The 17892-nt window shown below is 32.6% G+C and overlaps 1 protein-coding gene across 1 annotated transcript; it reads left to right on the top strand.

Moving 5' to 3' along the window:
* Positions 1-520: 520 nt before the first annotated feature.
* LOC120083912 (protein NUCLEAR FUSION DEFECTIVE 4-like) lies at positions 521-12724 on the top strand. The gene is made up of 5 exons (XM_039039820.2): positions 521-611; positions 758-849; positions 9283-9480; positions 9640-9670; positions 10995-12724. Exons 1-5 carry the CDS (start codon positions 521-523, stop codon positions 12722-12724), a joined length of 2142 nt encoding a protein of 713 aa, XP_038895748.2.
* The last annotated feature ends 5168 nt before the right edge of the window (positions 12725-17892 follow it).

Raw genomic sequence — 17892 nt, 5'->3', positions numbered from 1 at the left:
ATCTATAATACTTCAAGAAGAATATTGGATGATGAATATGTTGATTTTGCTTTATTTACAAATGTTGATCCTATATACTTTGAGGAGGAAATTCAAAATGAAAATGGAAAGATGCAATGAATCAAGAGATTGATGCAATCAGAAGAAATGAGACATGGGAGTTTGTCAAACTACCAGAAAATAGACTAGCTCTTGGAGTCAAATGGATCTATAGAACAAAGCTGAAGCAAAATAGAGATGTCGAGAAATACAAGGCAAGGCTCGTCTGAAAGTATGCTATAGATTATGAAGAATTTTTTGCACCTGTGACTCACTTGGAGACTGTTAGATTGCTTCTAGCCTTTGCAGCACAAAATGACTAGCAATTACATCAAATGGATGTCAAGTCAGCTTTTCTAAATGGGTATTTAGAGGAAGAAATATATGTTGATAAAACCCCTTGTTATGTCAAGATTGGAGAAGAAAATAAAGTGTGTCGATTAAAAAAAGTATTGTACGGACTAAAGCAAACACCAAAATCATGGTACAGTTGTATGGACAATTTTTCTTGAAGGGTGGCTTCAAAAGATGTCCATACGAACATGCTCTCTACACGAAAGAAGATAAAGATGGTAATTTCTTGAACAATTGTCTATATTTTGATGATTTAATATTTATTGGAAATTCAAATATGTTGATTGAAGATTTCAAAGAGAGCATGAAGGAAGAATTTAAGACGATTAGTATGGGTTTACTTCATTATTTCATGGTATTGAAGTTAAGCAAGGTGATGATGGGATTGCAATTTCCAAAAAGAAGTATGCAAGAGATTCATTGGTAAAGTTCAAAAAGGAGAAGCTCATCTTGCCAGTACTCTTATGGAACTAGGCTTAAAACTAAGCAAACATGATGATAGCAAAGCTTTTGATGCCACCATCTATAGAAGTTTTTTTGGGAGTTTAATGAGTTTAACTAGAACTAGACTTGATCTTATATTCTCAGTCAGTTTATTGAGCAGATTTATAACATCACCAAAGAGAAGTCATTGGGAAGCTAGAAAGAGAGTTCTTAGATATATTCTTGGAACTAATGTTCATGAAATCCACTATAAGAAGAACATGGATAATGTGCTTGTTGGCTATAGTTATAGTTATTGGAGAGGAAATATTGATGATTACAAAAGTACTTATGGATATGTATTTAATATGATATGTATTTAATATTGGTTTTGGAGCAGTTTCATGGGCATCAAAGAAGTAGGATGTTGTAGCATTATCAACAACAAAAGCTGAATACATTTCTTTGTCTACAACCAGTTATCAAGCACTTTGGCTAAGAAAGGTACTATATGAATTAAGGAGTTCCTAAGAGAAAGAGACCATCATGTTCTTTGACAATAAATCATCTATTTCACTTTCAAATAATCTTGTCTTTCATGAAAAAAGTAAACATATAAAGATCAAGTATCATTTCATCAAAGAATTGATCAAAGAAGGAGAAGTATGCATCAAGTATTGCAAGACACAAGATCAAGTTGTAGACATATTATTTCATCACAACATTAAAGAAAGACTTTTTCTGGAAAATGAAAGAGAAGCTCAGAGTCATGGAAGTGTAGCTTAAGGAAGGATGTTAGAAATTAAGCTAGATACATAATGGATAATACATTTCTAGATACATTTCCAAATACATGAATTTCTAATTTCTAGATACATGCACTTTTAGATACATATATTTGTTCAAGTATATGAATGGTATGTGTAGATGTACTTCATTTATTTTGTATCTTTTAGGAAGCATCTCTTGAGTACTATATAAAAGGTTCATTTCTCTCATTTATAATCAAGTGAAGGAAGACAATCAAATCAATAGAAGAAACTTGAGTTTCAAGAGAACAATATTCTTCTCTTGTGCATTCTTGAGTTCTGTAAGAGAACAAGGCTTTTTCTCTTCAAACTTTGTGAGATTTACAGTGAATTTTAGATTGGGCTCGTCAATGCTTCCAACAGAATGGGGAGTGCTTAGGGCTATCAATAGTTGTGTTTTTCAGTTATGTTTCATACTTTAGACTTTCTTTGTTTTTTATTTGGTTGGTTTGGTTCTCGTTTCTATTTTAGACGTTAGTTGATTGGTTGTTGTTTATTCTTGACTCTATTGTTGATTAGCTTGTTTTATGGATGTGGTGGTTGACTTCTTGGTTGTTGCTCAAACTAGTATGTGTTCATCTTGTTTGTATGTTTACCATTAAAAGAAAAAAATTTAGCCAAAGGGGGAGCACAACTTATTATTGCAGTTGTGTTGGTTGTTCATTTTTTCTTTAGGCTTTCTGTTGAGCTTCTTGTCTTTACTCTTCTTGAGGGTTTTTTGTTTGTTCGAGTTGTCCTTTATTTAAAATATGAAGGATGAATCCAAAATTTATTTTCACATAATCAAAATTATAAAGTACAAATGTTATTCGTAATCATAAATTTACAACATGCAAATAAAAAGGAAAAGAGAGAATTAGGGTGAGAGTATTAACTCTTGAAGAATGATCTTCTTCGTGTATCATCTTCTCCAAAAATCACGAACTCAAAATCCCACAATGGACACCACCACTTGATTGTCTCGGTATTCTTTGGGTGAGAATTGAGGAGTTTTGTGAGCTCTGACTATTTTAGAAGAGAGGAATTTTGAGAGATATGAGAAGAAGTGAAGGGGTTTAGATTTTCTCAGAACATTTTTGTGATCTATTATCCTATTTTGTGAAACCATACCAGGAAAAAGAAGAACCACCACTCTCCCTTACCCCATTATCACGTATTAGAGAGAAAAAAAGGATGAAAGGGTTACAACTCCCTCCCAAAATGATTTTTAAAATAAATTAAATTAGATTAATATATTTTCATAAATTAATTTAATATACATTTATATGATAACTATCTTACCATATAATATATATTAAACTATATGTTATATCAAATACAACACATAACCTATAGTTTCTATATTATATCAAATACAATATAACTTATAGTTTCTATTCTATCACCAATAGCATTTAATATAAATTCCATTTATATTAAATTTAATTATATGAATCAAATTCATATAATTAATATTTAAATCATATTCAAATATTTATTTCCTCTCAAATAAACTTTATATTATAATGTATCAAATCATTATAGTAATTATATAAATTAGATTAAATTAATTATATCACATATAATTAATTCCCTCAATTAATTTGAACAATTCAAATTAATTCAAAAATTGATTCTCACTAATTCCCGTTGAGCTACAGAGGGGACCCATAGACCTGTAGGTTGAAGCTCCAACGGTACGTAAATAATTAATTAAACTCCTCTAATTAAATTATTCACCATCCGTTAACTATCGAGCACTCCATTAAAGACCGACAGCTACATTCTTTGCACCACATATATTACTTTATCTATTGGATATACCCAGTCAACAATACAATGACCCTTCACAAATTACTTGTAAGTACAGCTAGACCAAAATTACCGTTTTGCCCCTATAGTTACATCTAACTTCTTAAGTACCACCGATCCCTCTAATGAACAATAAATCATATTCCAACTATGACCAAACTCCCCTCGGGCCAGGAGAAGGTATGACAACATATTATTCAAGTCTTGGAATCAGCCCTTAAGGGAGCAATTTATCTACTTACCCCGATGTTGAGGAAGGTGTGAATTTCTTCTTGTATAGTTGTATTCCTAGCTCCTCAATCAGACGAATCACCAAAATGTTAGACTTGTTGAGTTGGTGTTCTGGCCACTCTTACCCATACAAATCAAAGGTCCGCTTTTATAGGCAGGAAGAGTTCACAACTCACTCAGGATTTAGGTCATGTCACCTATGGTCATCCTGGTGAAATGCAAGTCTCTATTATGAACAACGTTATATAATGAGACTAGTTATTTCGTGGTCTGATCTTATAGAAACTCCTTTGTATATAATATCCCCTCTCACATGTCTCCACATGAATGATTAGGATCATATCATTTGTAGCACTTTACAACAGTTGCAACATCTACAAAGCTGGCCATACTCGTAGTGTCACCAGGATAAAGTATCCAACCTTATCCATCTACTACAGACCATTTAGGTTATCACTTAAACATGATCCACCGGTATGTCTCTATTGTTGGGGTTGATGTAGTTTGTAAACACCTGTATGAACAAACGCTTGTGATGTAATAATATGAGATATTTTTCTCACTATTGTCTATAAAAGATGAGATGTTTTATTTGCATTTACCACAAACCAATAAACTAAGATCCCTGGTTGTCGTTATAACTTATGTAGAGACATACAAGTGGATCATGCCTTAACTTATAACCTAAATGGTTTGTAGTATACAGATATAAGAGGAAAACCTTATCCTGGTGACACTACAAATACGACCTGCTTTGTAGATAGTTACAAGTGTTGTGACGTGCTACAGATGGTCTAATCCTGATCATTCATGTGAGAACATGCAAGTGGGGGTATCCTATACAAAGGAGTTTGTATAAGACTAGACCACGATGTGTTTACTCTCGTTATATAACGTTGTTCATGACAAAGACTTTCATTTCACTAGGTTGACCATAGGTAACATGACCTTAATCTTGAGTGAGTTGGGAACTCTTGCCTATGAGGGCAGTCCTTTGATTTTCATGGGTGCGAGTGGCCAGATTACCGACTCAAACTTACCACTTTGGAGATTCGTCTGATCGGGGAGCTGGGAACTTAGCTACATAAGATGGAATTCACTCCTTCCTTAAAACAGGGGTAAGTAGATAGACTACACCCTTAAGGGCTGATTCTGGGGCTTGAACGATGTGGCGTCACATACCTTTTCAAGGCCCGAGAGGTATCCACTCATAGTAGGACTATGATGTATTGTTCTTTAGAGAGATCCGTGGTACTTAAGGAGTTAGATGTAACTACAGGGGAAAAATGGTAAATTAGCCCAACTGTACTTACGAGCGATCTGTGAAGGGTTATCGTACTATTGACTGGTTATATCTGATGGATACAGAAATATATCTGTGGTGCAGCTGTCGGTCTTTAATGGAGTGCCCGACAGTTAACGGATGGTGGATCTCGTGATTAAAGAGTTTAGTCAGCTATTCACATACTGTTGGAGCTTTAAGCTACAGGTCCATAAGGTTTCCTTGGTAGCTCAATAGATTCAAGTTGAGAATCAATTTTTAGATTAGTTTAAAATGTTCAAATTGACAAGAGGGATTTTGATTATATATGATATGATTAAACTGGTTCAGTTATATGTGATATAATTGATATGATGTATGAAATACATTAATTGGAGGAATTTGATATAAATATGGTTTATGTTACATATGATGTGATATTAAAACTATAAGTTATAGATATAATATGATAAGTTAGTTATTATATTTATTTATAATTAAAACAATTATATGATAATTGTAGGTGGTTTCTCCTTTAACCGTGCGTGAAGTGGGAGGTTATGTTCAGTTTTCATAACTGAAGGATAAAATGAAAAATGTTTTCATTTTATAAAGGATCACTTCATTAAGTGCATGAGCAATCGTTTAGCTAACTAGAGACTGTACAACAACCTTCTAAGCGAGAGACTAAACGATCGTGTAGGTGCTTTTAACTAAACGATTGTGTAAAATTTTACTAAACGATCGCGTGCCTTAGCGAGATTCTCTAAACGATCGTGTAAACGATCAAGCCTATTTTTCCTAAACGATTGTGTACCGTTTGAGTTTTACTAAACGATCAAGCACAAAGTCTATACGATAGACAGTAAACTCTCCCACTTACTTGGTCGTATAGTTCAATCGTAGTTTCCTCCAACCCTTTACCAAATTCGTAACAGAGCCCACACCTCCTGGATTCTCACTCCGAGAATACCAAGGTTGCCAAGTGGTGGTGTCCGAGAGGTTGCCTGTTCGTGGAGAAGACTGTTCGTGATCGTAGCGACAACGAGAGGTTACTGGTCCTAGTTCTTCACGAGAGCGAGAGATCTGTAGAAGAAAAATTCTTCAATGGTATGTCTCTTGTCCCTTTTGTTATTAGTTACTAAAGCATGCTGTAATTTGTTAGAAAATGCATAACTAGTTTGTATGTTTGTGAATGCTTGTAATTCTGTCACAATGAATTTGGATCGATCGTGCTTCCGCTCATGGGTTCTCTTTGATAAGAGTTCCTTCATCTACATACATGTTTAAGCTACAAGATAACCTCAGATCTTAGTTTATTGATTTGTGGTTAATGTAACTAAAATTGAAATAAAACATCATATATTTTATTAAATAAATAAGATGTTTGTACATTACAATTACAAACTATAGGACCCAACAAGATTTAGGGCATCAACCCTAACAAAATATTCTTTCCTTTTGTGTTGTAGATTTTTCAGCAGAGCTTTCCATTTTGTGCTTGCCAATAATATTTTGTTATATGAATAGTATCACAAAATATCAGAAGTTACATAATCTTGTATATAGGAAAGATATTGACACCAATGGATTCACGTTGTTTCCTTAATTTAATTTTACTCATTCTAGTGCTTGAGTTTCAAGAGTAATTGTCTCCTAGTATAGAACAGATTATCTTCCTTACGGTAGCAACCCCTCGTCCACATAATCAACAAACTATACTTTGTGGATATATCAAACTTGAACAAATTTTGAAATAGAGATAATTCTTAAGGAAGAAAAAATGCTGATGAAAAGCATGTAAAATCAATTTGAAGAAAGGTCATATTTATAGAATAATTGTGGTCATTTGAATAGTCTTGTGTCATTTCTTCAACTTGATTATTTATGAAAAGATGTATCCCTTCATAAAAGATTACAACTTAAGAAATTGAAAGGATGTAACCCTTAACAAAGGGTCACATACAATTTATTCTAATAGATTTATGCCCCCTATATTTCCTTTCCTTTTTGTCTCTCTAAATTTTTCTTTTTGTATGCCTTTTAGGGTTTTTGCGCTTATGTGCGAAAAACATTGTTGTTATTGAGATAAAAGGTTAGGGATACTATTGCACTCTTTCATGTAAGGGTTGCTTGGTGTTCTATTCAATCCTTTGTGAGATTACACTCATACGACTGTTCAATGTAGAAATTAACAAACTATTACATACTCAGTTGAGTGATATAACAATGAGTAAAAAAAATTATTTCGTAGGGGAGCCTAAACAATCTTGTTTGAAGGATATTTCAAACATACGGTGAAAAGAACAGTAATGCTTCAAGAGGAGAAGTCTAAAGTTTAGGGGAAGCCTAAATGCGAAGTACATCAAGAGAGGGAGCCTCAAGTTTAGGGGGGAGCCTAAACTCTTCACTAGGAGTTGGTTGTTTGTGAGTCTAGATAGAGTGAACTATTAGATAAATATTCCATTGTAATTGCCTAACTCTATTGGTGAAGTTCTTTTTCACTGAACATACTGCTCTCAAACGTAGGTATAGTTATACTAAATTAAGTCACCAATGTCTATGTGTTCTTGTACTACTTTCTCTCCATGACTCTTTGTCTCAAATCTTGTATGTGACATCACATTTAACTTGTAGATTCTTTAATTAAGTTCACCTAGTTTTCAAATTATAAAGTAATAAAAATAAGAAAAATACAACAATCTTTGGTAAATTGAATAAGGAATAGGGAAATCGGAATAGATAGCAAAAATATAAAATATTTTGAAATATAGCTAACTTCTCCAAGCATACAAACTGTTTGTTTGTTTGTTTTTTTTAGGGTCTATGCTCTGTATTTTATTTCCTCATGTACCCTCGAGTTTTTTTTTTTTAAAAAAATTTTTTTTAAATTTTTAATTCTTCAAAGTCTTTGAGATATACGTAGTTGAAATTTCTGTGTTTTTTCAAATACTCTCACCTTCCAAACCATTGTTCATTTGAATTCTTTTTGTTAATCTTATTTAGTTATTTACTTTGTTAATATTTGAAAAAATAAAATCGATCTTACAGACATAATACAAATGTCAAGCAGATATCCCAAACAATATGTATGATAAGTGGGCAACACAAAAACAAACAAAAATATAAAAAGATAGAGATTGGTAACTTAGTTTGGTGCAAAATCACCTACACCCGGAGGTTGTGTGCTAGGTGGAAAAAAAACTTCTCTATATAAAAAGTTTAACAATTATAATGAAAAATACTTATATGGTAGACTCCCTCTTCACTGACTCACATATAGCTTCCTCTTCAATTATTTCAACTTAGGCTCCCCTGAGTTTGAGCTCCTCTCACTTCCACAATAACGCTTATCCAAGCTTTGTATGAGATTCTCTCAATACAACATACTTTAGGCTCTCCCTGACTGCGAGATTCTCTCACCTTCAATGTTCTTAGGCTTCTCCTAAATACAATATCAAAAGAAAACTTCTCCAAAGCTCTATATATAATGGGCTATCGAAAACAAAACCTCAACAAGAAATATATAAAGAATCTTAATAAAAAAATCCTGAAAGTTGGGGTTTAGACAAACTCTAAGCTCAAAACTTTCTATGCACATATTCTTTTAATAAAGAGGCTAACACTAAAATTGAACAACATCACAATATAAATAGCTAGCTTTAAGAAAATATTCAAGAAAATAATAAATGATCTCTATAGGGAAAAAGACAGTATATCATGAAATCTACAGAATTTTACTGACAGATAAAAAAAAAAATATTATACAGAATCTACTACCCTATATGTAACAACTTCCTTAACAATGTCCTCGATGTGATGCATGACACGTTACACAAGTTTTTTTTTGTAATAAAATGAGCTAATCACAATGTTGTAACAATATCAACTTTTTAAACCTTAAAACTTTATAATATAAACACTTATTTAGGAAGAAAACACCAAATGGAGCAGAATTTATATTAAAGCATAAAATAGTCAAATACAAAATTGATGTATTTGGCAATTAACCACACTTAGCTACAAACGTATACAACCTCATTAAAACATTTAAGTCTTAAGATCCTCTTGGTATTCCAATATTCTTTTTCTTTTTGTTCTAATCTACATACCTTAATTGAAAAGGAAAACTTTTTATTTTTTTATTTTTCTGAGATAAACGAAGGTCAAATAGTTAACCAATAGAAGAGCAAGATGAGATAAAGAAATAGAGAAAATTGAGAAGTGTTAGATCATAGATTGAAGTAGTGAATAAAGAGGAAATGAAAGAGGGAGATGATGGGGTGTAAATAAATGGTACGAGTATTTTTTTTTAACTTTTCCAATCCAAATGCAAAAGGATTGAGAAACAAGTCTTTTCCATTCTACGAACAGTTAGCCATTATTTTTGGAAAAGATAGAGCCAATGGACTTAGTGTTGAAGGTCCAGCTGATATGTTTGAAGCGGTAGATCGAGAAATGGATAACAATGATTTCTGGAGAGAAATGGATGATTTTTATGTGTCTCATCCACCAATAGTTGGAGGGAAAGAAGTGGATGGACCTACCTTAATGAGTGAAGCAGCAACAAATGTACAATCTACCGCACATACATAAAATAAATGTAGTAAGAAAAGAGCAAGAAGTGTGGACCCAATGGTAGTGGCAGTGAATTATCTTGAGAATGTTATGAGTAGTCATCTTTCAAGCGCTAATGATAATATTCAAGAAATTGATGTGTTTTATTGACAGGTAGCTGAACCAGAGTCTACAAGAGAAGCATGTTAAAACTCATTAGTTAGCGAAGTTAGAAAGGTAGATGTATTAAGTGTTTGACAAAGGACAAGAGCGGGTAAGATTATCACTAAAGACCAATCTCGGATTGGCTATTTCTTTAATCTTCCACATGATGAAAAATATGAATTCATAATGGAGGTTTTGCAAGAAGATGTTCATTCTTAAACTGTGGGAATATTTTAGTATATTCTATGTAATAGGAGCCTTTATAACATGTTATACATGGGCAATTATATATATATATTTTGGTGCCATTAATAAATGATGTGTACTCTTTATTTTGAGTTAGCATGTTAGTGCTTGCTAGGTATCCTCATTTTGAATGAGTGTTGTATTGTACTGTTGTTTATAACTATGAATATTGACATAATATAAATATTTATTTTGTCTATGTTTAGTATTTATAATTTGATATTGGTTATATTTGATTTTTGGAATAAAATATAATATAACTGCTTAAGGTTGTTTTTAATAATTGCATAATTAAAATAAAACTGCACAAATTAATTATTTAAAATCATAATTGCACAAAATTTTGAAAGTGATAACACAATTTAAACAAAAATAAAATTTACTTTGATGAAATCTAATAATATTCCCATGCAACACCCTATCTTTAATTCCCAAACATACTATTTCTAGACATTGTTTTCCCATCATAACCAAACATAATCATCTTTGATTCTTAGGAATCTTATTCCCATGTTTATAATTTTCAGGTATCCTTAATTTTTGAGCATCTAAAAAATCTCAATCCAAACACTCCCTTTAAGGTAAGAATATTAATGTATCTTTCGAAAGTTTAGAGAAACTTTTACAATAGGGTATCTACAGTTTTTTTTTTTCATATATTAGCAATAAGGGTAATTTTGAAATTTTCTTTAATTTTAAGAGTAATATGGTAGTTTTGAAACAAACCACTCTTTTCAAAGTACAAAAGTTTCAAAAACTAGTTTTGAACAAAGATTCAAACATATATGTTTAATTGAACTTACAGTTATACATTTCCCAAAAGTAGAACTTTATTTTAGTTTCCAGCGAAATCCAGAGTGTGTAAACATTTGGGTTATCTCAAGATATTCGATTAACTAACCAAAAATTGGTTGTCGACCATTCATAACGATGAAGATAAGGAAGTTTCACTTTGTTTTCGTGTCCATCATTAAATTTTACCGATGTGCTTAGGCAAACTTAGTACACAAACTAATGAACTGAATTCCTTTTAAATAGTGTAATAACCAACCACCCTCTAATTCATTTTCCATTATTAAGTCTTAATTAACATTCATTTATTGTATTCCCCTTTGCAGTGAAAGTTGAAGCCAAAGCCAAAGGCATAAAGCCAAAAAATATGGATTCAAAAGCATGGTCTTTTACCAAACAAGTAGTAGCAGGACGATGGTTTTCGGTATTTGCCGGGTTGATGATGATGCTTGGCAATGGCTCTACTTATATCTATGGAACATATTCAAAAGTAATCAAGACCCAGTTTGATTACAGCCAAACCCAAGTTAACATATTAGGATTTGCCAAAGATCTCGGTTCCAACGTCGGTATTTTTGCCGGTCTTCTCGGCGAGGTGGCTCCGGCGTGGGTTCTCTTCTTAATTGGTTCTTTCCTAAACTTCACTGGCTTCTTCATGATATGGCTCGCCATCACACACCGTATCCCCCAACCAAAATTCTGGCAAATGTTCTGTCTCGTTTGTTTTGGTACTAATTCTTCTAATTTTGCCAATACAGCCATTATGGTCTCTAGTGTCGGAAACTTCCCTGACCGTCGTGGTATCATTTTGGGCTTGCTTAAAGGGTTTGTTGGTATTGGAGGTGCTGTTTATACCCAAATTTATTTAGGCATTTATGGGCATGATGATCCAGCTAATCTTGTTCTTCTTTTCGCTTGGCTTCCCTCTACAGTAACCCTCCTTCTTTTCACCTCAATTCGACCAATCCGTATCCGTAAACATCCTGAAGAACTCAAAGTGTTTTACCATTTACTTTACGTCTCTATTATTATAGCTCTGTTCATCCTGTTTTTAACCCTTGCACAAAAAGAAGTTGTTTTCTCTCGAAGTGGGTATGGGAGTGGCGCAACCGTCATCGTTGCTTTACTATTCCTACCTCTTTTAATCGCTTGTAGAGAAGAATACCTACTGTATAAACTCAACAGAGACGATGACGCTTCTGTTACTCTGTCCATTAATGAGCAAAAGCAGCCTCCCCCCGTAACCACAACAGAGATTTCGCAGTCATGTTGCTCAGGAATTTGGAACAAGCCCGAAAGAGGGGAAGATTTCTCTATATTGCAAGCTATCTTCAGTATAGATATGGCTCTTATTTATTTAGCTACTTTTGCTGGATCTGGATCTTCTCTTGCAGCCATTGATAATTTAGGCCAAGTTGGTGAATCACTTGGCTACCCACCACGAGCTATTAGCATCTTTGTTTCTTGGGTTTCTATATTCAATTTCTTCGGCCGTGTCTTCTCCGGTTTCGTCTCGGAAACCATGATGATCAAATACAAATTACCTCGTCCTGTAATGTTTGCTGTTGCTTTTCTCATCACTTGCATTGGTCAGCTTTTCATCGCGTATCCAACTCCGGGTTCGGTCTACCTCGCTTCCATGATTATCGGGTTCGGGTTCGGGTTTCAAGTGCCATTACTATTCGCCATAATCTCTGAGCTTTTTGGGCTAAAACATTACTCCACATTGTTCAATTTTGGGCAATTGGTAGTCCCATTGGGATCTTATTTACTAAACGTGGATGTAACAGGGAGATTGTATGATAAAGAAGCATTACGTGAAGGGAAAAAGATCACGGGAAAGGGGATAACTTGCACTGGAGCTCATTGCTTTAGTGGATCTTTCACAATTTTGGCTGGAGCGACATTGTTTGGTGCTATGACTATGCTTGTGTTGGCTTATAGGACTCGACAATTCTACAGAGGAGATGTATATAAGAAATACAGAGAGGACATATGGATTCCACAAACCGAAATGGAGTTCTATCACTTAGACAAGAAGAAAATTGAGGACTAAATTAAATTCATTTTGATATGAACTCTATAGAGAATTTTAAAATTATTATTTCTAAGAGTTAAATTGCAAATTTGGTCGAGAAACTTAGAATTTAATCTCTATAATTTATAATTAAGATTTGATGAAATCTCATAAATAGTCCCTATAATAAAAGACTAAATACTAAATTTCTCGACTAAATTTGTAATTTAATTGTTTTTAATTATTTAGTATTTGATATTTGGAAGCCCCACAATCAAGTTGAGGCCTTAAAAAGGAATTATTTTTAGTGGTTAGTATAAAGACATTATTTTACAAAAGTGATGTTGTTTCACACACAAACATACATACATCTTCCTAATTATGTAATTAATTTATATGTTATACTCTTAACTTTCATGCGTGTTATACGTTATTTATGATATTTTTATGTTTTTTTCTTTTTTTTATGTTTTGAAATTATCAGATATATATAATTTTTTTGACAAATTACAAAAACCACCTTTAAACTAAGGTAGTAGTTACAATTATATTCTTAAACTTTTAATTATAAAAATTGACCACTGACACTTATATAAATATAAAAATTGTACCTTCAAACTTACTATAATTATAGAAATTGGATCCTTAAATGATAGAATTTAACTTTTAAACTTATACCATTGTTACAATTTTTATAATTACATAATTTTGAGGGTCCAATTTAAAGTTTGGGGCTTTAATTTAATTTAATTTAATTTTTTTTTTTGTATGAACTCTCTAGAGAATTGATGAATTTTTTATTAGTTTCTTAACTTTGGAATGTGATCACTTTATCTAAAATGTGCTATGAACATGTTCAATTATTCCAATAATTACATATTCGATTTGATTGATGAACGAATACGCAAGCATACGTTTCATGCTTGTTTGAGTAATAGCATTAAGATTCTTCAATATCATGCTAAGAATAGCTAAGATTTCTAGAAGAAGATGCCATTCATTTTGTTTCATCTCTATGAATATTTAATATATGAGATAATAAATGTTAGCGTTTGAATAAATAGCATAATTTGTCTAGATTTTTTTTTTTTTGAAGAGTTGAATGTTAGGGAGTTAAATGATTGTGTTTGAATATGTTACATATATTGGATTTAGATTTTACGAATGCAATTTATAGATTCAATAACAACTTTATTGAAGAAATATTGAATAACATCTTCATTGATAATAGTTTATGTTTAACTTTACAAACTGCAAGTTTTAGGACATATAACCCAACAATACTTTCACTTGGACTAAAACTCCTACAGGGTCGATTTACTAGTTATAGTTAAATCATGTGGACACAAATATATCTACAGTGAGAAGAGTGCAACTATCGAGCTATAGTAGTGTGACTTGATAGTTAACAAATACTGATTAATTTGGTCTAAAGAGTGTTAGCCAATTAATCTTATAGATCCATAAGGTCCCTCTACTAGCTCGTAAAACATGAACACCTTAAATTAATAAATTGAGTGAATTTGGAGTAATATCAATTTGAATTGTTCAAATTGAAACTAGGGTTTGAATTTGAATAAGTTCTAATTCAAATTAGAATTTGTAGAATTATATTTGATATAATTAACGTTTATATTAAAATTAAACGAAATTGGAGAGTTTATAATATTTAAATATCGGTTTAAATATTAAGTACATGAACATGATTCATGTTTAAAATTAGGTGTGTGATTAGTTTAATATTTTATATTAAATTATTTAATTAATTAAATATGCTTAATTAATCAAAAATCAAATTAATTTTCAATTTCAAATTCAATTCGAGAAATTGGATTTTGAAATTTTGAATTTGATTAATTGTGAATTAATTAAATTGTTTCTTTAATTAATTTGGAATTGATTAAAAAATGGAAATTAAGTTTTTGTAAATGTAAAAAAATTGTTTTTTGAATTTTTAAAGTAGAAACACCCTACTTCTTTCAAGGAAGAGGTGTTTCCATATTAATCACACACAATTCCCACATGGAATAGTAATTTGGAGCTGGCATGAAGATGTTTGTTCAATACTTGCAAGATAGAAGTGGATAAAACTCCCCCAATTTGTTGAGATTAGGTGATTTTGAACGCAGTTGAAAAAGTTTCTGGATGTTCTTGTTCTTCCTCTAAAACTCAAAAGAAAACCTTCACAAATTCACTCGAGTTCGAGTTCCACCATGCAAATTCAAGACTGAAAATAGTAGAGAAGATCTCTTAGTGGTTTACTGTCAATTTGGAGCTGATTTTATATGAAGAACAGCTTGGAATTGGAAGAATTCATACCTATGTTGTTAAGAAACCCTCTTCTTAAATTTATGTTTAAGCATGCTTTTAGAATTCAAATTAAATATAATTAAAGTGTAAGAGTTAAATATTTGTGTTTAAGCATGCTTTTAGAATTCAAATTAAAGAATTCATCAAAGATATGTTGTTAAGATTTTGTTTGCTTCCATTGCATGCTTGTATATCCCATCAATATAATTAATATCTAAGAGTTAAATATTTGTGTTTGGACTTTAGAAATAATATATATATATATATATATATATATATATATATATATATATCAAGTGACCAAAATTTAATGTTACATATTCAAACATTTTGATTGAGAGTTTTATTTCTTTTAATAAACTAAAATAAATTTATGCTATTATTATATGCATAGGATACAAATAGAAAGTATTAAAATTCAATCACGGTTTAAAATATAATTTTTAACTATGGATTTTCTACCTGATTTGCAATTGTATTCTTTTTTTTTTTTCACCGTATGGAGGTAAAATAAACATATAAAGCTTAATATATATGTTTTAATTCTAATAACATAATTGAGGCCATTACAAATATAGTAATCAGACATAAAATATTAGCCAATATAACACAATACAATAGAAATTGCAAATATAGTAAATTTTAGATCTAGCTCTTGGAGTCTATCACTAATAGTTTTGCAATACTTGCAATTCTGTAAAAATATTGCTATACACTTAATTATTAATCTTAAAAGTGCTATCCATTCCAATTACCCACATATTAACAAGAATTAAATATATCTTATCCGACTCTCTTCAAATAAATTAGATATATTACATTATCAGATTTGATTACATATATTTTGATAATTAAATATTATATAAAATCAATAATTTTTTAATATTTATAATTAGTTTTATGTATATTTTTAGTATGATATATTTACTAATCATAAGAACATGATAAAAAATAAAATTAGTCTAAAATAAAAAGAACTTGTAAACCCTCATCGTTGGGTATAATAAAGTTTCGATTAAAAACAAAAAAAAAAAAAACAAAAGTGAATTTATCTCAACAGTAATTGACATGACATTTCTCCAAGAGGTTGAAGGTTCCATCCCTATCTTCACAGTTGTTGTACTAAAAAAGTCAGAAAAAAAAAGCTCATCCTTTATAGGATTAATACATTAGTATAAAACTGGACTATCGAAAACTGACATTATATGGGTACAATGTCGGTCAGGCGACCAACATCGAAGAAATTGTTATTATAGATGTTCAATGTCGGTCACTATTAATATAAGTTTTCGACCGACATTATAAATGACTACAATGTCGGTTTTTACTGACATTATGGATGATTTTAATGTTGGTCATATGACCGACATTCAATGAGTTCATCCGACATTAAAGATATGGGCTAATTTTCTTTTCTTTTTCATTGATTTGTCCGATATGATCCACCTCACTTTTGAAACAGTACATTTTTAATGCCTAATGTTTTAAACTATCCGATCCATTTTTAATGTTAGTCCGAGAATTAAAAAATCGTCCCTAAATGTTACCTTTTGGTCAGGAAATGTTTATCATCACATTTTATTAAAAATATAAAAAAATTTGCTTGCTGTAATGCGTGTATGCATGGTGTCACAATCGCTCTTTCGGAAGCTTCTCTTAGCGATTGTGCGGCACTTGTTCCCGCTCACGAACAAGCCAGCCAACTCGAATACGGACTGCCGATGGCACACCGAGTGCCTCTTGTAACCTCCACCCCCGTTTTAGGGAAAACGGTTTTAGAAAACGGGTTTAGAGAAAAGGTTTTCGTAAGAAGATTTGTGAGTGTGAATAAAGAAAGAAAGATTGTAGTAGACTAGAAAGCAATAAGCAACAACAACGGCTTTATAGAGTACTACTCCAGGTATGAGGAAGTGATGGTTAGTCTTATCCCCATATAGTGCATTCTGAACAAAAAGCCAACTGGCGCCCTTGCATATGCAAAAGGGCGAGTGGTCACTTACAATGAAAATGTAAAGAAAGCAAACTAACTAAATTAATACAATATAGGATATGAAAGTATGCTAGAAGGGGGTTGGATTGGGCATGCGGCCATGGGCAACTGGCCCTGGACAAGCATGACCGTTACATTCTCCCCCACTTAATTGGTTGACGTCCCCGTCAACCGACCTTATTCAAAACCTGCGATGGCTGGAGCTGCATTCTTCAAGTCTTTGGCCCGCTCCCAACTGATCTCTTCGTCGGGGAGATCCTTCCATTTCACTAAGAACTCTGTCAGTTCTCGTCTGGGTCTTCCAATACGGCGCGTACGTTTATCCAGGATTTGTGCAACTTCTTTCTCAGCAGAACTCTTCATCGTGACCGGTGGGCGCCTTAGCATGTTTCGCTGTTCATCATCGGGATCAGGATGATAGGGCTTCAGGATACTCACATGGATGACAGGATGAATCTTCATCCATGAGGGTAACTGAACCCTATATGAGGTTCTCCCGACCTTCTCAATTACCTCCACTGGACCTTCATATTTCCTTACTAGCCGTTGGTCTCTCTGGCCTCGGAAACGAAACTGTTCCGGTCGTAGCTTGATCAGGACCTTGTCCCCAGCTTGAAACTCAAGGGCCCTTCGCTTCTTATCAGCCCACTTCTTCATCCTTCTCGATGCTCTTTCTAGGTAGGCGCGAGCGATCTTAGAGGTTTTGCTCCACTCTTTAGTGAAGTTATGTGCCTGAGGACTTTTGCCTGCATAAGGGTGGTCCACCAAGTGTGGCATGAGTGGCTGTCTGCCGCACACCACTTCGAAGGGCATTTTTCCGGTCGCGGAACTCTGCTGGCTATTGAAGCTGAACTGAGCCACATCTAACAACTGGACCCAGTTCTTCTGCCTAGCATCGATAAAGTGA

This window comes from Benincasa hispida, chromosome 8, assembly GCF_027475165.1.
Source record: "Benincasa hispida cultivar pf3 chromosome 8, pf3_genome.v1.1, whole genome shotgun sequence".
NCBI lineage: Eukaryota > Viridiplantae > Streptophyta > Magnoliopsida > Cucurbitales > Cucurbitaceae > Benincasa > Benincasa hispida.
This window is presented reverse-complemented; position numbering and strand designations above follow the sequence as displayed.